This window comes from Rissa tridactyla, chromosome 7 (assembly GCF_028500815.1).
Source record: "Rissa tridactyla isolate bRisTri1 chromosome 7, bRisTri1.patW.cur.20221130, whole genome shotgun sequence".
Classification (NCBI taxonomy): domain Eukaryota; kingdom Metazoa; phylum Chordata; class Aves; order Charadriiformes; family Laridae; genus Rissa; species Rissa tridactyla.
In genome coordinates this window covers 48,318,942-48,346,773 of record NC_071472.1, presented here as the reverse complement: position 1 = coordinate 48,346,773, position 27,832 = coordinate 48,318,942, and the positions used below count along the sequence as shown (strand labels likewise).

At 42.9% G+C, this 27,832-nt stretch overlaps 1 protein-coding gene across 9 annotated transcripts in view; it reads left to right on the top strand.

Annotated features, from left to right (window-relative positions):
* Positions 1-27,832, top strand: part of SGSM2 (small G protein signaling modulator 2) — a 61,357-nt gene that overhangs the window by 5,602 nt on the left and 27,923 nt on the right. For 8 of the 9 annotated variants that reach the window (XR_008467787.1, XR_008467786.1, XM_054209621.1 and 5 more), the window contains exons 2-4: positions 2,551-2,626; positions 22,236-22,398; positions 26,097-26,258. Coding sequence is in view for 7 of the 9 variants with exons in the window: in XM_054209621.1 (XP_054065596.1) it covers positions 2,551-2,626; positions 22,236-22,398; positions 26,097-26,258 (401 nt within the window). In the remaining 2 variants the exon portion in view is untranslated. Of the gene's footprint in view, positions 1-2,550; positions 2,627-11,970; positions 12,273-22,235; positions 22,399-26,096; positions 26,259-27,832 lie in introns of those variants that run through there. The other variant, XM_054209622.1, reaches the window with a different exon arrangement.

The window sequence follows — 27,832 nt, the reverse complement described above, 5'->3', positions numbered from 1 at the left end:
TGGTAGATTGAATATAGTTTTCATCCAGTGGAATGAGAACAGCTTGCAAAGGTTGGGTCACTGTCCTTCTTTCACAGATGGGTTGCCCGAAGCACAGAGATGAGTTGGCTTGGAGGCAGTGGATGGCACTGTCCCCGTGCTTCCACTGCAAGCTGTGTTTGCCGGAACATGCTGCCTCCCACGTGAAAATGCAGGTCAGGGTCTGAGCTGGAATTTAAACATGCAGAGCTGCGCTGCTGTCCTGTCCCCTTCACTTTACTGAGCTGTGCTTTGTGTAGGTCCTGTTATCTAGACGGTTTCGAACCTCTAGGCGAGGTTTAGAACAAGTTTTGTTGGGTTCCTGCCAGGGCAAACAGACATCAAGCTTGTAAATCAATAATGATGCAAATAAAAATGTGAGAAGGGGATTGCTGGATAGATGGGGTAATCCAGATGCTTCCTGTGTGACGTGCTGTCCATGAGACTTGCTCACACCTTTGCTTCTTTCTTGATACCCTCTTACTCCTCCACCTCCCACTGCTTTACTGTAAGGTCCAAAGTTCTAATAGCCATGTCAGAGATGCCACAGGAAAGAAACAAATTGCCTTATTAGGAGTTTATATTGTCAAGCCTCAGTATGTGAACAGTGAGCCAGGATTTTTAAAGTGCAAAAGACTTGCTTTGAAGTCCTGAGATTTAAAACACGTTCTACTTTCACAGCCTCTTACATGTTTCCTTTTTTTTCCCCTCAGTGCTTTCTTTGCAACCCAGAGGGTTCCTGTTTGATAAGAAGCCCAAATTCTGTAGATCAACTTGATCCAGAATTTGGGGTGAGGAGAACGCCATGTGTTGAAAAGCTTGTGCAGCAAGTGCTGGAGCTGTGGGCTGCTGCCAGCCGGGGTGGGGGTGTCGGAGTGGGCATGGAGACCTCAAGGGGACTACCAGGGGGAAGGTATGCTTGATTACAGCATCCAGAATTGGCCTCGCAAATGATCTTATTGGAGGAGGAAGCCCTCCAAACTGGAGAAGGCAGCTGCCGCCTCATCATCACAGCAGTGCAAGTGCAGAGCCCAGCTGTTCATGGAGCATCGCACCTGCAGCTTCTCCCGGTTCCAGTGCTGAGTGGGAAGGCTTCAAGCCTTTGGACCTGTCAGTGCTGCAAAGACGTGGTAACCCAGCTAGCCTTAAAGTGGTTATCTTGGGTACCAGATGCAGCCAACCGAGAGCTGAGTGCCCAGTTGCCAGCCCTCCTGAGAAGCACAGATTGAGGTCTCTAGGCATGCAGACCTAGCCCCTGTGGCAGCTGGGTGGTGACATTGCTCTACAGCTTGCACTGGTACTCGGGTCAGACCAAGCTGATAGACAGGCCATGCTGCTGAGCGTGTTGGTGAAGAGTAGCCACACAGTGATTACCTGCCAGATAATTCACTATTTGTTGGATTCCAGGACTGCTGTAAAAATTGTTTTCAAGTTAAAAGAAAAAAATGTTGGAAAAAGAGAGTATCTTGTTAAGTCTTCTGCCACAGTAGCACTTACTTTCATATATTGAAAGTGATGTGGCATTTATTTAGGCAGAGTGTCTTACCCCTGTAATTATAGTTCACAAATGAGAGAATCCGAAAATGATTGTGGATTTGTATCTGGAAAAGGAAGTGCTCCGTGGCCAGGAAGAAATGAGTGTCTGATAAATGAGCTGGTTGAGGCAAATAGATTTCATCTGGTATCAGGCTGAGGAAGCTGTTGTGGGAGGAATAAGCTAGCAGATGAATGGAGGGTAACTGCAGCCTCTCTTCAAGATCCTAATTGTGAGATTTGCCTGCTTTCTTCCTTAATTTTTGAAAGTTAGTAATCTGCAATGAATTCCTTCCGGAACTTTGACACATCAGCCTTGACACCGGAGAGGAACTTTGTTTTGAATCAGTAAGAAGTGTGATAAATATAATTTTATTCACTGTAATTGTTCATTTGTATTTAGAAGTGAAAACTGAAGGCACTGTAGGTTCAGTGTAGGTACTATATTATTTTTGTATAGTGTCTGATGCAGCAGAGCTTTGAGAGCATTGTTTGTAATTACTGTGGCATGTGAAGTCCTCAAATAGGGGAAAGGCTGCTGTAAACCTCTCTTGGGATATATGCCTGTGTAGCTCGGGGATTCTTTGTGCTTGAAAAAGAGCAGAATGCCACAAGCGGAAAGAAGACATGGCAATACATAATCTCGTTTCATGAGCAGAAGTAACTATATACAGGAAGGCCAAGGATGAATCACATAAAAATTTTTGCACAGCCCTTGGAACTTCTGCTGGAGAAGTTCTCCAGAGGGCACTCTGAAATAGTTCAGCCTTTTATAGGGGCACAGCCTAAATAGACCTGTGCTTGTTCTGCCAGAGGTTCCCTCATGCCATGAAAACCTGCTCTTTACTTAAATGCTTTTATGCTTCCTTCTCTGCAAAGAGTAACTTGTGTGAGTTGTTAGTCTTTTGGTGATGGGGAAAGGGCAAGCAAAGGTTGAAACTGAAACTCCCTGTGCTGGTTTGTGTTGGGATCTTACAATCACTTCTTTCTTTATTTTAGGTAAAGCAGATCATGGAAGAAGCTGTCACCCGGAAATTTGTACATGAAGACAGCAGTCACATCATCGCATTATGTGGTAAATGACAAACAAAAGAGCTAATGATACATAATGTTACTTTTCCTATAGAAATGTGTTTTCTCTGATGGTAAATGCAGGGATTAAAATATTAGAAATCATGGAGTTCAGGCCCGTGTCATCTTTTCTTTACATTTGCTACATCTGTGTGTACATTACAAATAAGAAAGGAACTCTTATTAAAATGGCATTGTCCAAAATAAGTACCAAGCCAAAACAACAAGGTGCTTTACTAGGGAACACTAGTAGGTTAAAAAATATGTATTTGGAGATAAGATACAACCCAGAGAATAACTGCCAAAGAATGAAGTTTTCACAGACATGGGTTAAAATCTGGCCATTGTACTTTGTTCTCTAAGTTGTCTCAATGTGTTTGAAGAATAAAGTGTCTCATTTTGAGTATAGGTGACAGAATCCAGCTCAAAAAGTCATTGAAAGAGCTGTTGCCTTTTTTTTGAAAGAAGAGAAACAATGAAAATCTCAGTGAGTATTTCAGCCAGCATCATGCCACTGGCCAACTGGCATGTTTCAGACCTTAACAATACTTCTCTGCTCGCCACTCTGCACTGCATGCTGTATTACATAAATGATCCATTTGAAAGATCGAGATCAAGGCTTTGACATTGTGGGAATTCTTATATGTTTTTTAATACAATCAGTGAGCCATTATGTTGGTGACTTTTCCTCATTACTGTATTTTTGAAGTTGCATTATCAAGAATTAGCAGGAAATCAAAGTTTCTTTGGCGATAACATGATATATACCAAAGGCAGCTGGTGTTTCAGGACTCTGTGAATCGATCAAAGTCTGAATAAATTCTAAAATTTGGGGGTGGTTTGCCTGGTCCCTGCAGTTTTAGACTCATTGTGTGTGTGTTGTGATGATGGAGTGAAGCAGACCTTGTGTGGATGGATGGATAAAGAATGGTCCAATGCTGGATTCTCAGTAGAGGTCTGCTCCCAAAAGTTCACACCAAGTACTCCTTTGGAGACTTAGCCCCTTTATTCGGGGTCTGAGAAGGAACTGTTGAATGCTGGTTCAACAGTTGTGAAATCTAGTCCATAATTTACTAGGGCAAATAAAAATTTAACGCTGTTCATCAGACTTTGGTGTGTGGAGAAACATCACAGCAAGATATTGCTGAGAATTAAAGCTATGTACAATTGTAAACATGTTTGTTGGCTGGTGAATTCTTGGCTGCTTTCTCTTCATGCTTCAAATTGAAGACTTAACTGAGAGCAATGCTGAGAATGATTGGAGATCAGCCGTCATCCAAACACTTCTGGATTTCACAGAATGGAGCATTTGCAGCCAAGCGTACCCAGTTATGTGTTGATGACAGTGGAGAGGTTAAGAGGAGTGGAAGTTAGATCTGGCTTTGGAGATAAGTGGACTGTTCAGACAAAGAAGTATTGACACATGTTACTGAAAGCCGAAGTCAGAGAATAGTAACCTTTTCCTGGGGCAACACTGAAATTCCAACTTGCTTTGCTGTGCGTGGTTATTATGTATGCAAGGCTAATCTTTCTCTAGCCTGTGCTTGCTGCGTCCAAGTTATCTTTTACTTACAGCTTAGGAGAATTTATTCATCCCTACATATTCAGTGCAGGAATGCAAGATTTGGCCACGTTTTCTGGCTAGCGTTTTGTTGCTGTTAATAAAGACTGTAGCCATTTCCTCCATTTAGGTTGTGGTTATGTTAAATAATCCCCTTTTATCCACTGTATACTTGTACTATACAGAGAAGAAAAGGTAACCAAGGAAAATGGTCCCAAGGTAGGAGCAGGTGAAGGAGCCCTGAGCCGCTGCCTTTGCTGCGGGCTGCCTGTTTGATCTGGAGAGCTCCTAGTGTTGCACGTCTCTTCTCTGTCTTTGAAATTATATTCTATAAGGTATGCTGCAGTGTTGATGTAAGGGGTAGTGGGGCGGCAGCTATTTCTGTTAGAATCTACTCGGCCAAAATTAGGAATACTGTAACATCTTAATATTTCTCCCTTCCTCCCACTGTGATTGCAGTTGGTTTTATGTTCTGAATTCTGTAGGGTCTGAAGAACTAATAACTCTCCATGAGCTGCCTTATTATTGCCCAGCAATCCTACCTATCCTAACGAAGTATTCCAGCCGGCAGCTGCTTTGAATGTAGGACTTAATTAACTCTAAATCAGAAGTAGGTGAAGCTGAATGTTCTGCTATCACTTCAACTAATTGAATGGAGAAACCATTTCCAGTAGCTTTGGCTTACAGCTCCTGGCTGGGGCTCTTCTGTCTGTGCAGTTCTCTTCCCTCCCCCACTACAGTTTCATCTGCCTCTTCAAGAGGTTTTTCCCTTCTATTTAAAATTGGATTGGCTCGGTACATGAGTCACTTTCAGTGAATCTTTGTTATAAATATAGAATTCTTGTGAATCATTTTACGCTCCTGCACAGCTGAGTTTAGCAAGATTCTCTTACATCCATGGTAGTTGATTTTCAGGGCCTATCTGCATCAGTACCTGAAAATTTCGTACTCTCCTAGGTCCTAAATGGCTGATGGTGCCGATTCAGGAGTGTGTGCTGCTTTTCCCACACCCTTAGGTGTCCCTCTGTTACAGTACATGGGTTTGTAAGGACAAGAAACTCCAAGGCTGAGATGGCAGGCTGGGTGTTTACGGTTCAGCCCCGTGCTGGACTACAGCATCTCTGAAAGAGCTTGGGTGCATTAGCTGTTCAGCAGAAGGAAGTTTTCCATGTAAGATTACAGCAGGGCGTTGAGCCTGAATGAGTTTTCTCACAGTCTGGCCCTTGAAATGTGTCTCTACAGTCCTGGATTCAATCCGTAGCATGCAGTTGGACAGAAGAGCAGCTCAAGTTGTGTAGGGTTCGTTTGCAAGTCGAGAGGAGCTCATATGGGATTTGACTGTGGAGATATGTTGGCATCCAATGGGTAGGAGGGCCCCTTTCCTGCCCTGAGATCACCCTAACGAGACCACAGAAAATGAGCGTATTGAGATAGGAGACACAGTCTCTGCACTGCCCCTCTAACCTGCTGAGTGTAGAGGACGAAGCTGTGAGCTCACCTTCAAAAGCTCCTGAAGGAAATGCCATTCCCCGGCCCCAGGGCAGCTCTGTGCCACCCTTCCTGGCACTGGCGGAATAATGCCTCTGTGCCAGTCAGCTCCCCTCATCCGGGGGAGAGATTTGTTGTAACCACAGTGACCCTGCTTACAATCTATAGTTTTCTCCTGTGTGATCAGAGAGAAGGAAAACAGCTCTGACATTTTCATCCTTGTGGGGAAGCGATGAACGCAGATGTTTTTGTATTTGTTCTCAACCCAGTTTATAACCTAGTTACATTCCAGTTACTCTTTCATCCTCTCTGATTTCTAAAAGATCTAGCTCTGTGATTCAGAGCTGAAGCGGCTCAGTTTGCACCGTGTGCAGTGCCATTAATGTGTGCCATGTTGGGACAAAAATTCCACATTTCTTTGGGCTGCAGGTTGCTGTTGAGTGAATTTCACCGGTATTGTGTTGTCGATCCAAGTATAATGAAATGACGCAAGCTCAGTGCATATTCGTAGCATCTTTAGTGGACGGGCGTTTCTGTTAGAAACTGGATGGGGATGTTTTCAGCCTGGGTTATCTGGTGCCGTTTCCTTAGTAACAGTAGCTGACATGGCATGACGTAGGGACCGTGCCATGCTTGTTCAGATGAGTGCCGTCTCTGCGGGCCGGGGAAGATGCTGTCACTCTCCTCCTGCATCCTTTCACCAGCTTCAGTGAAGTTGTCGTGACTGGTTGCGTTCTCCCCAGGAATACTAGCCCTTCCCAGCTTTTGCACTTGTGAGGGAAAGGCAGCAGAAAAAGGAAGCTTTTCTTCTGTTGTCTGTCTCCGCAGTTACCTAATGTGTATTTGCAGCAATCAGCAAGCAGGGTTTTCCCGTTTCAGTGCATTACATTTACTGTGTTTGTCCAAAAACTACCTGCAGCTTTGCTAAGCCTTTTTCTGCATGGTTGTCCCTCTTTAATCTGACAGTAACATGCTGCTATAAGCAAAGACCTAAAAACCTTTTTAAATCAGCTTCATACAGCAAACATAATGTAACATGCTGTATTCATTAATGGATCCAAGACAAGGTTACGTTGTTCTTTATGTCTTCAAGGGTGTGTAGCTCACGTCATGAATCTGACAGGACTGATTTTCTCCAAGTGGTCTCCTTTATGTGTCCAGTCAAGATCTTTCATTAACTTTACTTTTTAATATTTCATCTCTTTTCCCCCTTCCATCTAAAAAATTGTACAGAAGGTTTCACAGAAGCTAGAAATATACCAGATTAGGATATCTTTACTCCAGATGTAGAAAGCCAATTCAAACTGTGCTTAGTGACACTCTTTATCTTATCCAAAAAAAAAAAAAGCTGTTCAGATGCCTTAAATCTCATCTTTGAAACCAGCATTTTGATGTTTTTCAAAGAGCTGTCTCATTTCTAGTGGATGTATTTAATGCAAGTGTGATGAGCTCTTGTCCTGTCTGCTCAGCAAGGTGGTCCTGAGGAACTGGGGCAGCCAAGACCACTTGACAGAGGTGGTCCCTTCAGCAGGGCACAGGCAGGGGCTTCTGCCCAGTTTGCAGTGTCCGCATGCCTACAGCAACATTGGCAAGAGAAACTTTGGGAAAGGCTTTGCAGGCTTATCTTCCTTCTGTGCCATTCATCCCCATTATTGCGTCCGTGGTGGAATGGGTGGCCAGACTGTTCATTGCAGCATCATGGGTCACAGGGACATTTGTTTAATGCACTTCATGTTTTGCTGGTTTACTCTGTGCAGAGCTGTAGTAACTGCCCCTGATTGCTCAAACTGTACGCTCCGTTTGTGTGCATTATTCATGGGAGGAGGAAAAAGAAAAGGGAGTGTGTGAGGAGCCTTCTCCTGGAAAAGACACTTACAGCAAGCCATATACACAGTGCGTACTTGATGCCTGATGAATGGGTTATGTTGCCAGAAGGACACTGCTCCTGTAATAACAGTAATTAAATGTAGAGCATATTTTTAATATCTGGTTTTTAAAGGTACATTGATGAGCACTCTGAAAACAAACTTTGTCCAGACAATATGTCCCTCAGTGAAGTTAACAGCATATTGTTCTGATTGGTGTAATTATTACTTAAGTGTAGCAAGGATGCTGACAAATGAAAACTGGGACTGCACAAAGTGTTCAACATTCACTGCATGTTTGTTTTAAAGGAAATGTGAACTTGAATTGATTCGTAATTAAATTATTGTTCATAGGAGTTGACTGTGCTTGGCCTGGTTTATAATTTAAAGGTATTTTTATATTGTTTGAAATAAGTCTCAGTAATTTGTTCTCTTTGAATAAATATTTTGAGTGTTCTAAATGAAATAATAATTCTCATGCTGTAAAATAACTGCCATAGACTTCAGGTGGATTATTGGGAGCTGGGATGCGCCGGAATCAAAACGTGTGTTGTTTAGATGTAAATCCAGCATGCCTGCTTGTCAAAGTGAGTGTAGTTACTGCGTTTTGGGGGGAGGTTAGCAGTAAACACAAGTAAAAATGGTAACTTGGACACTGTCAAAACATGCAGAACTTGGCTTTTCAATGAGATTTTTATTTGAATTAGGGAAGGGATGAACTGCATGAAAAGGTTGGGGTTTTTTGGCCTGAATAATAAATCTGCTACCAGTAATTAAACCCATTAATTAAAATGTGCAGAATCTCTTTGTCGTTGAAATGAAAAGGACAGTTCTGATTTTGAGCTGTAGAATGGTATTTAATGTCGTGCGTGAGGCTTCCTTTAAACCTTCTTTGAGGACCACAGGTTTGCATTGCACGTGGTCCTTGGGGTGTGAACGGAGAGGAGAGAGTTGCGGGGGTTCCCTCACTGTCCCTGGGAATTGTGCCTCGGACCCCACCAGGGACCTGTTGGGGTTTGTGCAGGAGCTCTGCTGGGAAATGGTGGGTTTCCTGCAGGGGCCACAGTGAAATATATAAGGCCTCCGAAGAAAAATCAACACCACTCCCCTTACGCCGGAGGAGAGGCGATAGCTGCAGCGGCTACAGCCCTTGTAGGTGCACGTGGTGCACATCTAGTGAACCTCAGAGCCCCAACCATTGGTGTGATACCACTGGATGGCTGCACAAAGAGGCTCCTCAGCTCTTGGGATGCTACTGCTTAGAGTGTTACGGGCATTATGTGTTTTTTATATATATATATATATATATATATATATATATATATATGTATTTCATTGTGGCAGCCAAATTTCTTCTCTTGTGCCTGGATGATGACAGAGGAGGAGTTGCACAAAGGCAGCTCTGTTCAGCGCACTCGGCCAGAGGCTTTTATTTGGTGTAGAGCCTCACAACCGCACCGCCTGGTTCTAAGCTCTCGGTATGCCTGGTCATGTTAACTGGCTGCTTGCCAGTGGTGGGGCGAGTCTGCTGAGTGTCTGAACTTGAACTCAAGTCAACCAGGAATGGGCTGTAGGTCTAGATTTGATGTTTCAGGCATCTTTCTCTGGTTTTATTGTACTATTGCGTCTTTTGCTGGCAAGGAAGGGAAGACCTATAGACCCAAGCACCTCTCTGAATTGCATCCTGTATTCCTGTTGGTACTGAGATGTTGATGCGAGTGTGACCTAATCACTTGTGAACTAGAAAACAAACTGAACTCAAATTCTGTAAGGCACTGAAGCTCTTCGTCAAAGATGATGGCAAAACTATCTTCTTTTTGTTTTCTTGATACTTTGGGTATCTTTTTTGGTATACTTCAGATACATGTGCTGTTTCTTCCTATTTCCAATTATTAGTATAATTTGATTTATCCCCAGTATAGGTTAGAGTCCTTCACTTCAGAGGCATTTGGAAGTCTTTTTTTTTCCTTACCTAAGTGTAATTTAATTATCTTTGCCTTCTGAATCTGTTCTAAAGCTGTCTTTTATCGAGACCAGACTTACAGACCAGAAACATTCTTCCCCTCTAAAACTCAAGCAGTTAATTTGCCATTTCTGAGTGTTAAGTTACCGGTCTAACTGGATAGATTTGTTGAGAATACTCGCTGCAGAACCTGTGATTTCATGTGCTGGTCCATTCCAGCCTCGATGTGCAGAGGCGAGGAGCAGAGAGCCTCTCCTGTGAGTGGGGACTGGGGAGCTTGCCTTGCTCAGCCTAGAGACGAGCCTGGCCCCTTGATCGAGCTGCATTAACCTCAGGTTTTGTTGTTTCCATTTCCATTATGCATATTGCTTTCCTTTTCTTATTAACTGATGAAAATTACTGGTTTTTTCTGGGTAATGCTGTGTTTAAATATCACAGATCTAAAAAAAGAAAAACAAAATCCATGTCATGATCTGTCCAATAATGCATTGGGAAAGGTAATATGGTTTGACTGCAGAGCTGGATCTGAATATTAAATGAAGGTGTTTATACATGATCCGTGACTACGTTTAGTCACGCATGCAGTTAGTTCTTCAAACAAAAGAAGGATGTGATCACTGCGCTGGAGCTGGTGATATAACGAATTCACATTAGCAAGCCGTCCTTGAAGTGATGACCTGAGCCCTCTCAGGTGATATCCCCCATCCCCAAGTAGAGAGACACTTGCCTGAACATGAACCCAGTGCTGACTTGCCCAACTACTAGCCCAGTCTTCTCTGGAAGCAGCTTCTTGCGAAACCGTTGGTGGTTGCTGGACATGGTAGTCGGGGTGGGTGAGTGAGGAGACAGGTGGGTGAGGCGGTCCCTGGGCTGACTGTACGTGTGCATCTGGCTGACTCTGCAGGGTGCATCCGCTCCTTTGTGGGTGCCTTTCGGGTCCGTAGGCATGATGGGCCAGGTGGTAGGTAGGTATTACCATACTACTTCTCAGTACAGTTTCTGTCATACGCTTCTCTAAGCTGTGAAGTAGCTCCTTCAGCTTCCTTGCATTTCCTTCGGTGCAGTGAGACTTTAGAATATGATCTTGGCTTGGGACAGGTTGCGATACTTCAGAGCTGGATACCAGGCAGCATGAAAATGGCTGCTTCTGTGAAATATTCCTGAGCTGGTATTTGTATTCCTCTTCAGGCAGAGCAGTATGGACAGTCTTTCTTGTCTGTTTTAACATGTGTGCATATTACATGCAGTTCTGCCAGTGTTACCGTCAGGGTACACGCATACTCCGTGGACTTGATGCCAGCAATATTAGCCTGTGTGGTAGTTTTGAGGAAGTGAGACTGAAAGACCTGTCATTTCTATCTGAGACTTTTTAAAGAGCGTGTGAGGTTTAAATCTCATTCAAAGAGTTGCTGACCTGGTACAGTAAGTATCATTGAACTGTTTATGCCCTGGTTGCCTTGTTGGGGTGTATCTCGTGTTGTGTGCTCTTGCTTTCAAGCTCCTAAAGTGTCTGCGTACAGCAGGATTGCACAAGCATTTATTGTTCTCAGAAGCAAAGTGGAGGAAAACTATCACACACAAGTGCTTTTGAAGCGACTGTGCTTTAGGCTTTAATTCCGCACTCCAGAGAAGACTTAATGTGGAGGCCCCATATCCATCCATTGCAGTTTCCTTTCACAGAGCCGTGGGGCACCTAGGCTTGGATAATCATCAGCGTGAAATGCTTCCTTCTTGGAAAATAAGTTGAGGGAAATGTTAGTTGGAATAGCTCTGTATCCGTCAGTATCTGTTCATAGCGAAAGGACTAGCAAATTCCAGGAAACTGAGTGGGTCTTGGGTCCCGTTAACATTTTAGAACCAATTCAGGATGTAACACGAGATTGCAGTTAATCTGCAAAACGCTTATTAAGATTCGACTGAACAATTTAACAGTTACTTCCCAGTTTTAATTAGGTGTCGTCACAGCTTCCTAATGCAGATGAGTACTCCATTCATTTTGGAGGTGGTAGACAATAGGAAAGCAATTGTGTGGCTGGATTTTCTGCAGCCACATGCTTAGTCTGAGATCAGTTAAGATTTTAAGTTTCAGGGTTTGTTGGAATACAATCAAATAGTTTCACCTGAAACCATGGATACATCTCTGTCAAAGCTGGCAGTGGAAAACCAGGAAACCTTTGAACATGACTGCAGCTGGTCACTCCCCAAGCCCAGATATATGGGGTATGTCAGGAAGGGATAGCGTGTCTGAGTTCAGGAGGTGCTGGTAGTGCTCGGTAGGAATCTCAGCTGCTAACATACATAAGGGTTAGCCACAAAAAATGTGGTTAGTTGTGGGACTGTTTTCTTCATTGGTCTTATGATGACTTGTTATCCCATTTTGCACAAAGTTAATTGTGTTTGAAAGAAAAGATCTAATTAGGAACCAATGACTGCATGATGCTGGAGCTTGTGTTCTGTTTTTTCTCGTTCAGGACCTGAAATCCAAGCGATTATCAGAATCACCAAACGTCATGATTGCCAGCCCCGAGCAATGAAAAATCATGAGTCAGAAATCTTTTCCTTCATGGCCCTAAATTACAAGACTGGATTAAAGTTCATGACAGGAAAATAAAACCAACTGAGGAATAGGAAATACATTTCTTATCCAGAGATTCATATCCAGTGGCATGCTTCAAGATGGTAAAGCATTCAGAAGAATATCAGATATCCACAGGCTTGCAGTAAAATCATGGAAGGCAGCAGTGTGGGGAACTCTTCTTTGTTTGTTTTTAAGGTGAGAAATAAGTTCCTGATAGAAGCCCTTTCTCTGCCTCCTATTTAAAGTATAGCAACAAAGTGTTAACAGATGAACAGATTGACTTGGAGCTAGTCTGGACCTCATTTTTGGAGTGTCTGAGTGTCCACACAATAAGCTATTCCCACCAGTTTCAGGTGGAGTTACAGCCTTCCAGTTCCTCTGAAAATCAGCCCCATTAGGAAGAGATGCTTTATGCTTTGGGGGTGTTAGGTGATTCCCTTGAGGCTTCTAAATAGTCCAGTGCTCCTAGGTTTGACAAAAAAAATAAGAATTCACTTTCTTCTCTATCTTTTTTCCTTAGCTCACAGAAATGTGACTTATGTAGAAATAGATGTTATTTAAACCATTGTCCAACTAGACAATTTATTAATTTAGTTTTTCTGGCTTTCTACCCTTGGCATTGATATTTTTAAAAATGTAGTTAAAATGTAGTTAAAAATTTTAAAATGTAGTTAAAATCTGCTATGGAAATGCAGGTGTGTCATAAAATACCTCCCTGTATTACTGCTCCTATTTGGAAAACAAATGGAACATTTTCAGTGATGAATAATGCTTATAAAATAGTTTCTAGAGATTCTACCTCACTTCATAAACATGTTAGCCCGAAGAGAATAGCAGATGATCATAATTGGAGGGAGGCAAATATTTTTTCACACAAATTTAAAGCGTTTTTGATTGTGCTCCAAAGATGACTGCTTTAAAGTAATAAGTGGTGTGCTATAGAGGAGAGGGGAAAAAAAAACCGAAGAGAGTGAATATTGGCTCTGATGTGAAATCAAACCATTTTTGAACAGCACGTGGTTTCGGTTTGAGCAGTGAAATATAATTTCTCCTGCTTTTTAGACCACTCTGCTAAACATTTTACTTCAGTCCTGGGCCATCAAGTTGGATCATATTGAATTATTTAGAGAAACCTCAGTAATTTTGATTTACCCTTAATAGTGTTTAATGGAAACGCCTCTATTTTCTGAAGGTTATTGAAATCCTTGAAGCTTAATGGTCAAGATTTTAAAGAGGAGCAGTCACCAACTTCCAGCCCTGATGTTTTCCAGCCAGAGCTATCTTTAGAACTGAGGATTGTCCATTTAGAATTTTTTGTGCCAGGGATTTATTGAAAGTATGGTGTCTGTGTGACAGAGAAAACACAAGTATCTTGAGCCCAGGTCAGCTTAACCATTAAACCACATAGCCTTGGCTGTTCAGTTCCCAGTAACTGCTGGTTTTACCTGGCCTCCAGGGGGAAAAGGTGCTTTCTACTGATACGGATTAAACCATCCAGTTCACTATAAGTAGAATTTTCAAATTAAATCATTATTTTTAGTGTGTTTTCAACATTTCTTTAACAGTGAACCTCTCTTCATGTGAAACCTTCAAGAGTGAAATGGAAAGGTGTTTTTTCTGGTAGTCATCAAGTGCAGTTTTACTGATGGACTCTTCGAGGCAGAGACTGTCTCCCCCTAGGCAGCTGCACAGGACCTAGTTTTGTGCAGTCCTGATCACGGATAATGTCTCTTTGTGCAGTCGTAAAATAAAAATGCTTGGTGTTCTACTAGCACCTGTCACCTTGGTATTTTCTTTTGCATGGATTCCAAGTGATTTCCTACATTAGTGCTTTAACAAACATGAGTAAAAGTAATAGATACTTTAAAGGTGTTCATATTGCAGAAAATTAAGAAGTGATCACAGATATCATTCATACCCCATACTATGATATTTAAATCACAGCACCAGAGGTCTGAGGACCACTTTTGGTTTTTAGTGCTTTTTGTTCTGACAGGCGAGGGGATCCTCTTGGCTGCAGTGGCTGCTGCATGCTTGGGCTTGATGAATGATGTATCACAGGTCAGGTGAGGTGGATGGGAGTGAGAGCTTGGCTGTAGCACTCTCATGATCCTTGCCTAGTGTCCCATGAGCGTACTTGGATTTGTCACATGAAGTCCCTTATTTGCAGCACAACTATATCTGGAGTATATGATCCTTGGCATTTGAAGACAGAGTGTCAAATGGGGATTGAGACTTCAATGCATGCTTGATATTCAGTTTTTCCCTCTTCCATAAAATGCACAAAGCAGTACCCTTTGGACAAAGGAACAAATTTGGATATCTCCTCTGCAGTCATTTTCTTCTTAGCTAGCATGCGGGTACAGCTGGGTGTCTCATCTACACAGCGTGCATTTCGTAATGACATGGCATGCTATAACTTGATAATAAAATTGGTTTCAAACTGGGCAGATCTGTGATTAGCTAGGTGAAGCAACAGCAGCTGGAGATTGTGAGCATCTGATTGCTTCTTTATCATCTTCCTCCTTTCACTTGTTCTTATTTTCTTCAGCCTCATGAATTCAATTCCCTGTGCACAGTTTCCATGAAAACAAGGTATTTACCAGGGGTATTTCTTCCTGTCTAAGGAAAATTTCATCCACTAAATAAAACCCATAAATAATCCTTCCACAGGCCTTCTTTTCTGTGCTTACCGCCCTCCCAGCCCCATCCCTGGAGCTCTCTTATTTCACACTCCATTAAGTCACGTCAAGATTTTCATAAAGGCAAAAAAGGAGAAAACTGAACTTGTTCACCTGACCTTGCAAGTAGTAGCTTTGTTGAAGTAATAAAAAAGTGACATTTTCCAAAGCTTGTTGGGGACCGTGATTATTTGGACTGCAAATCAATAACATATCTGCACTTAATTAAATTCAGCAGTGGATACTGCAGGGGATGTTCCTCAAAACTGGCTGTAGTTAATGAATTTTTCGATGGCTGCTGTCAGCTGAACATTACAGGGGAATTACCTGAGCTGTGTTGATTTATTGCAAGTGCAGTGCTGCTCTTCCAATCTATACATAATGAATATCAGCATTTTTTGTAGTCAGTTTTTGTATGTATTTATTGTTGTAAGTACAGTGACAGTAGGCAGGCTGAGGATCACATTGTGCTATGCTCAGAAAGCTTACAGGAGTTATTTACCCATGTGCATGCATACATATAATTGCCCAAAGCTTGTGTGTGTGTGGTACAAACTCCCTGCTTGTACATAAAACTGCCTGTTGGTGGCTTCCTGATGTTAGCAGTTCCTCCAGAAACAGCTAAATCTTCATCTCTTTTTATGTCTTTTTAGAGTGTCAGATTCCAAAAAGGGAAAAATGGCTCATTTTCTTTAAAATAGGTAAATAACTTCATTTTCCTGTCCCAAAGGTTCTTCTAACTATAACCCCTAAAATGCATTGTGTGCCTTCTTTTTAGGCAGCAATCTGAGCTCCGCGTTCTCCAGTTTGCAACTCCAGGGGGATTACCTGGTTTTGGTTTCTTAAAAATAAAGAAAAATGGGTTTGCAGAAGCTGATTTACCGAACTCTCCAGCTCTCTTCCCCCAAAATAGTTTTCTGTCAAGGTTATTTTTTCCCACCCTCCAGCTCTACCATGTATTCTTCATGTTATCTCCATTGCATGCTGGTTGGATTTTTCGTGTGTCTCTGAGCGTAATCGTAATACGTAATTTATATTGATTTCAACTGATTGAAAATGTATGCTGATGCTCTGTGGAAATGGGGAAGGGGAGTGTCTGTGCAGACCATACCCTTTCGTGTGTTCAGTTAAGATTTCTTATCGTTTCTCACACCATCCAGCAGAACAACAGGAACGGGGTATATTGTATTCAGAGTAAATGAGTTAGTTCCATTTGTTTTCACCTATTCCCACAAGCCTACAAGATGAATGCCGAGAGCCTGCCATGGAGAATTGATTTAAATCCAAGAGCTGGCCAAGAAACAATGCTAATTCCCTTGCAGATTACCAGAATGCAAGAAGCGTAAGCAGCCTGACTGCAGAGCCTGGACTGGACTGGGGGAGGTCTTCCTGCACAGGAAAGGACTTTCCTGGGGAGATGTAGAGGTTTTCAGGAAGAAGAGATTGTAAAAGCTGTTTTATTTCACTGTAAAAAGTGTACTTTTACTGTTCCAATCCAATGCTTAGAGAACAGAAATCTAATTTTTGTGGTTGGTTTAAAACAGAAGAGAAACAAAAAGAGAAAAGGAAAGCGGAGCTAAGGAGATGTCCTCAAATACCTTGTATTTTCTCTCTGTAAAGCCATTACAGCACCACTGTCAAGGTCCTCATGTTTTTTAAAAAATACTGCAACTTGAGGTGATTCTTCTGCAAGTTTGTTCAGGATGAGTTAAAGTTTCCTGTTTGCCTGAGCTTGGCCATGTATGCACGTGCAGCAGAACCTGGCTGTGGGTCCTGTTGAGAAGGTGCAATGAGATCGGTGTCCGCCTTTGGACACATGGTCAGCAAAAAGCCTTCCTTGACTCCTCCAGGTAGCCGACCTCCTTAGCTAATGCGCTGTGAAGCTCCTGTGCTGGAGGGGTGCCTTCCTGCTGTCATATGCTACAGCAGTGACATCTGTACGGTCCCCTGGGTTGGAACAGGAGGGCATCTGCGCTCCAAGATGTACTGCCCTTCTTGAATGCTTCGTAGTTTAACTGGATTAAAGCCACCGTGTGTTTGAAAGCTAATACAGGTTAGGTCAGATGTGAATGTAAAGTCAGTTACCTGAATAATTCCTTGCATAAAGGAGCCTGGAGAGAAAAGTTGGAGACAGGCAGTACTGTTAGCCTGAGCCTGTGGGTGATGCAGAGGAGGATGAAATGATTTGGAGGTGGCACAGGCTGGGACTGTAACCTGAGCCCAGATCTGCGGGTGCCTTGCACATAGAACTGGACACGGTGCATTGATCTCTTGCCCCGTGAAGCATACGTTCTGAGGCAATCCAGCAGCTAATTCCAGTGTCTCTCCCCTGCAAATAACCGCTACACGTGTATTACAGTCAGTTGGGGACTAATGTTACGCCAAGTCCTTGTGATGAGAAATGTCACAATGGAATAATTAAATATTGGGGCTTTAGGGACAGTCACTGTGGAAATTGCCCTCCATGGCGGCTGCAACATTTATTAATAATTAAAGCTGTGCCTGCTGTGCTTTTCACTAAATTTGTTTCATTAATATTTTATTGTTTTAAAGAAAGAAAAAAAAAAACCCACAACAGTGAAGGTGGGAAGAGAGCCTGTTTCCTAAGCAACAGCGATGCACTTCTTTGCAGTTATTTTTAAAGGCAGGTTGCTTCATTTAAGATTTGGAACCAATTATTGCTGCATTGCTTCAGGCATCCGGAAAGCTGCTTTACTTTTTTCTTTTTCTTTATTTCTAATTGAAAGACAGAGCAAAACAGCAGCTGGGTTAGGAGTTGTTGTGGTGGTTGCTAGACAGGATCTATGACTGTGACGTGAAGAACATCACCATGCTGTCATCGCTCTTTGTTCTTCCCATGCCGCTTGACCTGGCCTTGCAAAACCCCATGGGCGACCGAACAGTGCTCGCCCCCGCTGCTGCTGCTGTCTGAGATGCACAGATGCTCCCTCTTCCTTTAAGCAGAAATGGCCTTGCTCGCGGGGGTGTTATTGGCACTGGGCTCCCACTCATGTAAGCCCACAGGCGTTGCCTTTGCCACCTACGGATGTCCTTTGACTGCGGCAGGTGGTTCCTGGTATAAGGCGATAGCTGAGAGGGGTCAAGTAGGGATGTGCCTGTGTGTCCTGGTCCTCCTTTCAGGGAATAGTGCTGTGCTTAGGCTTTTGTGCATAATATGGGTTGAAAAAGCAAGGGGGTGGTTGGCTTCTGAGGCAGTAGTTCTGGTTGGGAAGTACACCAGTGTGGGAAGCAGTGTCAGACTTGCTGCTGGGTAGCCTTGGTTGCTGCAATCAGGCTCGTATCTTAAGAGAAGAGGAGTATGGAGAAGCTGAGACCGTCAGCATGTTCTATTGTTGCCCTACGGTATCTCAGTGAGTCTCGTTTTTGCTTCTTCTGGGCTAGGACTCCTCTGGGTTCAGCCCAGGCAAGACCCTCTTGGCAAACAGCAATAAGAAATGCTGGAACAGTTATTCCAGTATAGCCCAGGGCCAGCTGCAACAAAGCCCTAATCATGGGGGGGTTATTGCTGTTTTCTTGGGGATGTGATGGAGAAGAGAAACACACCGACTTACTGTCCATCTCACAAGGGGACAAGGCTGAATAACCTCTTTTCTCTGCTTCCAGGTAAATCTACTTACAGATAAAATGCTGATAAGTGCCTTGCTCCTCAGTTCCTGATTATAAGCCTTTTAACTATTCAAGAATGCTGTTCTCTCATTGCAAAAAGTGGGATAAATTTATACATATTTTCTTATGCTTTTTATCAGTTTTACCTATGTATGTTCAACTGTCTCTCAGTATGTGTTTGTACAGTGCTTGATGCAATGGGACTTTAGTCTAATACAGAAAGTAATAACCATTTTTTTTAAATTTAGGATACTCTATTTATCTATCCGAACAGCAGTTTGTCAGTCCTGTTTAAAGTGAAACTGGAAGGTAATAAGCAATTAAATAAGGGATCACAAAGAAAGGTGAATCACACTGTTTTTTTCAGAGAGAGAGTGGGTGTAAAAGTGTATGAATACCTTGTTGTACCATTCAGCAAAGTTTTATTTGGGTTACAGCAACGTGGAAATAGCATGGATAGGCCAGTATTACTTTTGTCCGCTTTCTAACACAACAGCACCTTTGTCCATTTGCCCTGGAAACAGAAGAGGGTGTGGATTTGTATAGCACGAGCAATTATGCTGAAGGCATCAAATGAATGCTGTGAATGCTCAAATGCTCTTATTTATTAAAAAAAAAAAAAAGAAGAAAACCCAGCAACAAAAGAAAAAAACAAGTCCTTCATTATCAGTAAGTGCATGAGACATGCTATTTCATTTCACCAGCTGTACTGCTTTCCACAGGGCTTGCCAATCTCCTGAGTTACTCATTTATTGGAGGATGGCTCTGTGTGTGTAGGGTTTTCCTGTGTTTATTTGAATTGTCCCTGTTTTTCAAGTGTTGGAAGAAGCTGGTCACAGCACAGTGCATCACGATCTGGCATGCTTGCCAACAGCATTTGCGTGACATGTTTCAGATGAGACAGCTTGAGGAGATGCTGTTAAGATAGTACATGTTTCTTGTTTCATTTTAAGATGAAATTGGAATTTTAGTTGCGGCGGTTTTCATATTGGTTGTGCAATAAGGAAATATATAAAATTTATTCTGAAGAATTGGCTGTCTAAATAAACTTAGGACTAGGAAGGAGGAAAAGAGAGAATGTTGACTTCTCTATTTTACAGATAATGAATTCAGGGTATACAATTAGAGGACTTGACTTTGCTAAATCAGGTTAGTTGCATCTCGATAAAAACTGTTAAAAATGAACAGTCCCAAATCCCTAAGCCATCAGTATTTAGTTCCCCTTGCTGTCACATAGGGAAGTTAGGGCTTACCATGGAAATTTTATCTTCTGTCGGATGTTATCCGGTGTTACTTAGCTTAAAAACGTGTCTGCCTTCACAGTTGAAAGCAAAATAGTGGTGTGGTTGTCCCATAGTGCATTTCCAATTTGTTTTTCTAGTGCTGTTTTCTGCACTCTAAGAGCAAATGGTTGTGCTTTCTGAACACACATTAGGTTAACTTGTGTAGGGAGCGATAGCAGGAAGCCAATTAGAGTTTTCTTTTTTCCAGTGTGATAAGGTGAAGTTATTAATACCTCGTAAATGCTTCTCTTAATTTTTTTATTCATTCAGCAGGTCATTCTTCAGTCTTGCATAGCAAAGACAATAGGATAGCGGTACTGGAGATGAAGGGGACGTTTTTACTAACACCGTTCAGTACAGACACATCCCGTAATGCCCCGACTGCCATAGCTTCTAGGCTAGCCAGACGCAGGAGGAGTTTCTGCATGCCATTCAGTCTTGCCTGGGACTTGGGTTAGTTTTCAGTGAGGACAGGTCTTTTTTAAATGCAAACTTTCAGGTATTATGGGATTTGGAGGCCATTGAATACAATAAGGAGGGGGGGTCCTCAAGAAATTCTCAGCACTTGACGCGTATTGGGCTTAAAGCACAACAAAATACTGTCTTCTTTCAAAATTAGCTGCTGAACCTTGGGAGAGTTGCAGTGTGTATCAGAGCAGATGGAGTACCATTTGTTACTCGTAACGAAAATCTAATGTGGCAATTCTAACTGCAATTTACCGCAGGACTGCCTGCTGTCATTAAACACAGGAGAGCACCGCTCAGATGCTGAACTCAAGCCCTTCCGTAAGAACTGGAGTGCACACCTTGCAGATAAAGTTGGGGTTTTTCCCCTCCCTATGAGTGAACTGGTCTGTTCTTCTTCATACCTTTTTATGGACAGTCTTGACTAGATGAGTCATCTGCAGTCTCAATTTAAACGCTGATAGACAGGGAAGGCCTGGGTTTTATTTTGTTTTTTTTTTATTTGTATTGTTTCTTTTTCCTGCAGCAGTTTAAATGAGAGCTGGTTAGATTTCTCATACACAGTCTTGCAAGGCTGAAATAGTGCAATGCAGTCTTTTACTGCTGACCATCAGAGCATGTTACAGTCAGGTTTGCAAAACGAACCTCACAGGTGGATCTGTTGTAGTTGTAGGTCTGGCTGCATCTCTATTCCCTCGCAAGCTGTAGCAGTATTATGTTTTCTTCTCAGTTCATAGGTCTTCTAATCTTTCTGTCCAAAGCTAGATGATGGGCTCTGCTGGAACGTGAGCCTATCTTACCAGATGTTATGGCTTTTTTGTCTTGTATCCCTCCAGTGCTTTGGGAGGGGTTTATCTTCCCTAGCATAATTGTTCACTTTCCTATTTGCTTTCCAGTAGCCCCGCTGATTTTAGTCCAGCAAGTGTCTTAACAACTGGTTCATCTTCAGTACGTGTGACTGCAGGGTGACTTTGTGTCCGTCAAAGGTGATGCTGTCTTTTCCTTAGGTCTGTCACTTTGTTCTCCAGCTCCTAACCAAGTGACGTCTGAAATTCTTTGCTGTGAGGGTGGTGAGCCCCTGGCCCAGGTTGCCCAGAGAAGCTGTGGCTGCCCCATCCCTGGAGGGGTTCAAGGCCAGGTTGGACGGGGCTTGGAGCAACCTGGGCTGGTGGGGGTGTCCCTGCCCAGGGCGGGGTGTGGAAAGAGATGATCTTTAAGGTCCCTTCCAACCCAAACCATTCTATGATTCTGTTTCCAGTGAGAGGTGGCATAGTGAAAGCTTTGAAGTAATGAAGAGTTAATATTTTAATAATCAGAAATAAAAGGATGATTTGTTCTACCCTGCTTCTGCAAATCAAGATCCTGTAGCAATGAAAGCTGTGGGGTCACTAGATAGATTAAACGATACGCAGCCATCGACTGCATGCCAGTAGTTGCTTAAATACAGCAATTTCGCACGTTCTGCGTTTGGAGATCAGTTCGGGTTGAAACCTGAACTCTGTATGACTTGCCTGAGGTGCCTTCTTGCCAGTATCATTCTTCACAGGCCAGTGCTAAAATTTCTGCAACAATTTTAAAAATGAGCAGCAAATAACAGGAAAGTACGACCTCCAATTAGTCCTTTTCATTGCAAACACCAGACCATATAGACAAATACGAGTGGGAGAAATGGATACAGCAACTCACAAAGATAAATAGGAGCCTCTGCTCAAAACAGAGATCATCAGTAAAAGCAGATTTCTAACTTGTTATATCATGAGTTGGGAGACCTGGATCTGCCACGAGGAGTTGAGAAGAGGTTTTGCCTTTGGCTTCATTTTCAGTAGAATCACACACATAAAATGGGCTGAAAGTACTGGGAGATATTTCAGTCCTTGGTTTATTTATGTACCAGTGTTCTCTGTAACTTAGAAGGTGCTTATTGTTGCAGGTTAGACACACGCTTGCATCATCTGATTTTGAGATCTAGTCTGTCTGTCTCTTCCCCCCCTCCTCTGTTCTCTTGACTCCACACCTGAGCAGTGGGTGTTAGGTGGCATTCACCAAGGAGAAGACCAAAGGAAAGCAGTGCCCATAACTTTATCTCCTTCCCTTCCTTGCAGGTGTTGTGGAAGCGTGTCTCCTGCACATGCTGAAGCGCAGGGCTGCCGGCTTCCTGCGGACTGACAAGGTGGCTGCGCTCTTCACCAAAGTTGGCAAGACGTATGCAGTAGCTGGAGACATATGCAAGAAAGTGCAGGAACTGCAGCAGCAGGTAGAAAGCAGGTGAGGCTGAGGTCTGTTTAGCAGCAAAATTCATACGATGTGTGCGCAGCATGGAGAGGATACAGAGACTGCTTGGTAAATGCAAGGGGTCTGTCCTGGCCATGTCTGTTAAAGCTTTGTCTCTTTAGTGTCTGTAACTATAAGGCAAATGTTTTTGTTTGATCAAGCTGACAGCTGGCAAAGGGACACAGGTTGGGAATTGGGTCTTTGGTGTTTCGTTTTGCTTCTCAGTATATAGTGGATCAGCGCATCCAGCCCACACCAAGCAACAAAAGTGAGTAATAACTGGTGATTTTAGAGAATGCTCACAGTCAGGGTACGGTGAACCAGTTTGGACTGTTGGTGGGAAGGGATGTGGGTGGCAAAAGGAACTGAAGAACAGACTTACTGGAAAAGCTGTTTTGGCATGCTCCTTGCCAAACCAGTAACAGAAGATTTGTAGATATTATGGTAGAAATAGTTAAGTTGATGGATACAAAGAGTGATAGGAAGAAGGATGAGCTCAAGAAGCGGTGGTCAGTGGTGAAAGCCTCTTTATCAACTTGCTGTATGAAAGGCTTTGTCAAGAGACCTTGATTTCAATGTGTTGCATTGAAGTTCTTCAATTATTGACAGTTCTTTAAATTAGCACTTATATTTCACTGTAATTTTCTGGCATTTATCCTTGTTAGATTTGTAATTACCCAACTTTGTTATGTAGTTTTTAACAGGTACGTATTTTATTTTTTGGTATATTTTTAAATTGTGTGCCTACTGATACAGACTGGGAGTTTATTAATGTTAGTTTTTTAAGCGTTGGGAAGAAGGATCCTTGCTACTAAAATTCTCCAGCTTTCCTCCACGGTTAAGAGCCCACATGAACCCTACTCTAACCACCAGATACCTTTGGTTGTGTCCTCTTACAGAAAGGAGCAAATGAACTTAAATTCTGTGGTTTCTCTTAGAGAAACACTGTGTGTTTTTCAGCTATTAACAACCACAGATTTTAAGTGCTGTAGAAAATATGCACAGCAAAGAGACTCTATGAGAAAATACTGCAGGGGGTGGACTCGCTTCATTGAACATATAAAACGAGACAGAAATGCAGTAGCAGTCTAATTGCTCCTGAGGCTGCGGCTTAAGAAAGCCCCTGTTTAGGGTGCAATTAAACACATATGAATTCCTCTGATGTCAGTGACGTTGTATGTATTTCTTGACTTGGGATTGTCACTGTGTGTATGTTGCCTTGTAGAGGTTCTGTTATGGCCTAGTGGAGGACTAGGGACTCTGTAAACGTGGAGAGGGATTACAGATCTCACTCAAAACAGCCCCCAACTAATGTATTTAGTCTTTGTAATTGAACACTTTCCTGAAAGGGGACCTGACCTGAGTGCTGTCAAAGAACAGGATCGTTTGAGAACATGGATTTTCTACTGCAGTTAGTTGAAGATGTCAGGGTTTCTCTCCTCATTAGGACAAAATTGAACCTTCTTTCTGCTAATTTAAGGGGAAAATTTTCTGGGAAAGAGATAAAGAGCGTTAGTCTTCCCCTGTCAACCCTGTGCAGAGTATGGAGAGCCAAGGCAAACCTACAGTACTGTGCAGAAGCAGGGACATCTCCCAGTGCTCAGCTTTATAGTCCACCTTTCTCCTGACGCTGCACTTTATTACCTGATGCAGGAGTATGGACCCATTACAAGATGTCATCACGTGCTGTGGCAGAGCTGGCACAGCTTCACCACCTGCTACGCTGAGGACACGTGGCTTAGTTGCATTGTGTGTTTTAGGAGGAGAGGATTTGGGGCAGTGCCCCACCAGTGCTGTCCCGGGAGACTCTGTGTGGCTGGTACCACCTTATATAATTGTGCATTGTGACTTGCTGCTGCATGTTAGGTGTTCAGCATGGAGCAATGTGGTCACCTTGTCACCTTGTCTTATGCCACAGGCAAAGCTAGCAGAGGAGGGAACATAAATTCACGTTTTGGCTACTTTGCTAGGCAGCAGGAAAGACAAACAGAGAGAACAAACCCATTTTCCTTTTTGTGGATCACTTTTTAGAAACTGGAAAGCTGTAGGCAGCACATTCAGCTTCAAAATCGGTCTCTGGTTCCAAATCTGTGCAGGCCATTAATTATCTCAAGAGTGACAAGTGATAATTTGTGTCAGTGCCACCAAAGAAGTGAAGGGAGAATTGTTGTCAGTATGAAAACGTATTTTGGACAGCAGTGCTCAGTGGATGAGAGGTGGATGCTCACTGTGACAGGACACCCGGCATGGATAAGAGCACGTGCTGAGAAGGCGCAAAACTGCTCCCTGGCGTGATGCAAATTGCAGGTCCAGCCACGTGAAGCTGTGCAGTGACATGGCATACTGGGGTCTACAGGGAAACATACCATCCTGTTCATGCAGCAAACACGTTCCCACAGCATGCCTGGGGCACGGTGTGCCACTGTCCCTCATTGGACTGGGGTCAAGTAGATTTTCTGGGTAGCTGTTAACTCCACAGAGAGGAACGACAGCTTCCCGCATGGTTCAGAGACCACCGTGCTGAGCAGCCCCCGCATTCTTGTTGACAGCCGCGCTTGTGAAGTGGTTCTGCTCTGTACAGCCAGCTTGCCATCCTGCCATGAAAAGGCAGCGATAAGCTCCTCATTTCTGAGGTGGACCTGTTGCTGTGCTGGCTTATGCTGTAGGAACAAGCAGGGGGTCTTGGCTGTAAGCAAGCTCCCAGCTGGCTTTGGATGCTCATTTGCTATAGTTCTAGTTTCTCAGTTTGATGTTGCTTATCTCTTAGTTGTCTTGTTGTCATTCTGTGGGTGGTAGGAGGTAGGATCTCACTGGCAAGGCGCTAGCACAGACTGTGCTATAGCTATATATGGTGCTTTACAGAGAGAGTGAAGAGATGGGCCTGTGCCCAAGGATTGCCTGATGATGGTATGGCAAGAGGTCCCTGGAAGAGCTCTGCTTGTGTTATCTCAAATCCTTCTGGTCTCAGTGGGAATATCCCTTGCTGAAACAGCTGTGTGTCTCCTTGGGGTTGTGGCTACCTTCATCCTGGAGGTACCAGGCAAAGCTAGGAGACAAGAATCTTCTTGTTACCATCCTCTCTGTGGCTTTCCAAACTAGGTGTGAAGCTTGGTTTGATAAGAAGCAGACTTATGTTCATCAGGTGCTATTTATTTTCTGCTAAACTTTGCATTTTGTTGTTTTTTTCATTCTTTTGGGGTGTATGGTCTGCAATGGATTTACAACCTATTCATTTCAGCCTAGTATGTGGGATTTTTGGAGGAGCTCAAATGTTGGTCTTTTCCTAAAGCTCCAGAAGCAGAAAAGGTATTTTTGGTAGGTGACTACCTAGCCCAGCCCAAGATACATAATATAGGCCTGTTTATATATAGGCCTATAGCTTTTTTTAGAGCTTGTTTAGCATCTGTCTGTGAATTAGATAATCTTTACAGACTTCTATTCATAACTCGGGACTGAGGCATCCTGAATCATTAGAGCCATGATTTTCAGAAAATCCCCGATGATGGACTGACTAAAACTCCACACCCCAGTGGTAGTGAGGACTAACACAGTAATGTAGACAGCTAGTATAGAGATAGGCATGTCAGATAGGGGCTGTGTCTTCCAACCCCTCTCCACCCAGCCTTTCATTGGAGAGCTTTCTGTGAGAAAAGTCTGAATTCTGACTACTTTTATTCTGTCTCCTTTTGCAGGAAAAATCAGCCAAATGGGCAGGAACCCCTTAAGAGACAGGGATCAACCACAAGCAAAGCACCTGTCCTGACACCTCAGGCCATCAAACATATATGGGTTCGGACGGCATTGATTGAGAAAGTGCTCGACAAGATTGTGCAGTATATTGTTGATAACTGCAGGTAAGGAAAGAATCAGAAGCACGGGCACTTGTTGGACTGATCTGTAACAAGGCATTTCATCAAAAATCTTCTGCAAACTTCTGTGGTGCAGACTTCTGGTAAGAAGAAAACCAGTTGCACAGGCATTTAGAAAAAAATGTGTTTTGAATTGTTGACAGTGTTTCAGACTCACAAAAAATGTTAACAGCCATACAGCTTTCCAGAAATCAGATAAAAAACTAACTTGAAGTATATTAGGTGCCCAAATTCTAACAGGGCCTAGACCTCAGTGGAATAGAAATGTCTTCTAATAGGTCAGGAGTGCTTAATTCACTTATATTAGTTGAAAATAATCCTTTGGAACTTTAGGATGTCAGGGAAGAAAATGCCCTTTGTAGATGAAAGAAGGGGAAATGAGTTTAGAACAGGAGTTGCTATTGACATAAAACCTTAGGGCTGTGAAAACAGGTTCTTTGAATCATGTTTCCCTTTTAGAAAAGTCAAGCTTTGTGTAAAGTGAATCTTCCCTTGCAAAACCAGAGAAGAACATCAATGCTTTATGGATGTAATCCACAGGGACTCTTTAAGAGGAAAAGGCAAATCCTCTCTACTCCATCATTGCTTCCTACTGTCCAGCATTAGCTTTGGTTTCCTAAGAGGTGGTTCTTAACTCTTACCCTTCCTACCCTCTCATAACTGATAAAGAAGAATTATGGGGCACACTGGGGACAATTTCCCATAAGAAGAGAAAGGCAGGAACTCTAAAGCTTGATGAGGTCCCAGAAAGTTGCGTCTGTACCCACTGCTACAGTGATTTCTTTGCAGTAGTGCTCTTGTAATTCCACACTGGGGGGACACGTTCTTGACTCTCTGAAGCCCACGGGTGTGAACAAGGAGGAGAACTAGGGCAGAGGAACTTACTTTCACAGTATTTTCCAAGTTTGCGTTACTGTTTTCTTTGTCATCAGCTTTATTTTCATGATCTATCTTGCCACTAAAAAGAAAGAGAATGGAAGAAAGATCTTTGTGCTGTTCAAAGAAAACTGTTGCTCTGGGATATCTAGTGCCACTTTGTTCTAAGAGCTGTGTGAAGAAGAGACGATGGGAGGGTTGGCTGTGTCCCAGAGACATAGTTAATGAAAGCATTTTAGTCCCATGTATCAATGCAATGTCTGTTGATAAAAGGATTTTTAAATCTTTTTTTTTCCGCATAATTCATCCAGACACATATCAAGAGAGTTTGGTCTCAATTGTTCCGTTACTGGTTATTGTAGATGTTCACCTTGCTGCCTTCTCCATCCATTCAAGTGAGTTAGGATCGGGTCCTTAATTGCAGGTGTGTGATTTTGAGAACCTGACTTAGGGAATAAAATGAAACTCTTCATAAGGCTTGTTCTTATGCATTTTTGTGACATTACTGCCCAAATGCTCCGTGTTTAAGTCCTTCAGCTCTTCTGTTCTTGAGGAAGAGAAGTTTGAGCCCCATCTAGTGGAAGAGACAGCGGAGGATAATGGCAATTCAAGAAACTTGGATGTTTTGGTTTTTTGGCTGTGTGGTTTTATAAGTCAGCTTTGCCTGCTGCGATGGGAAGGCT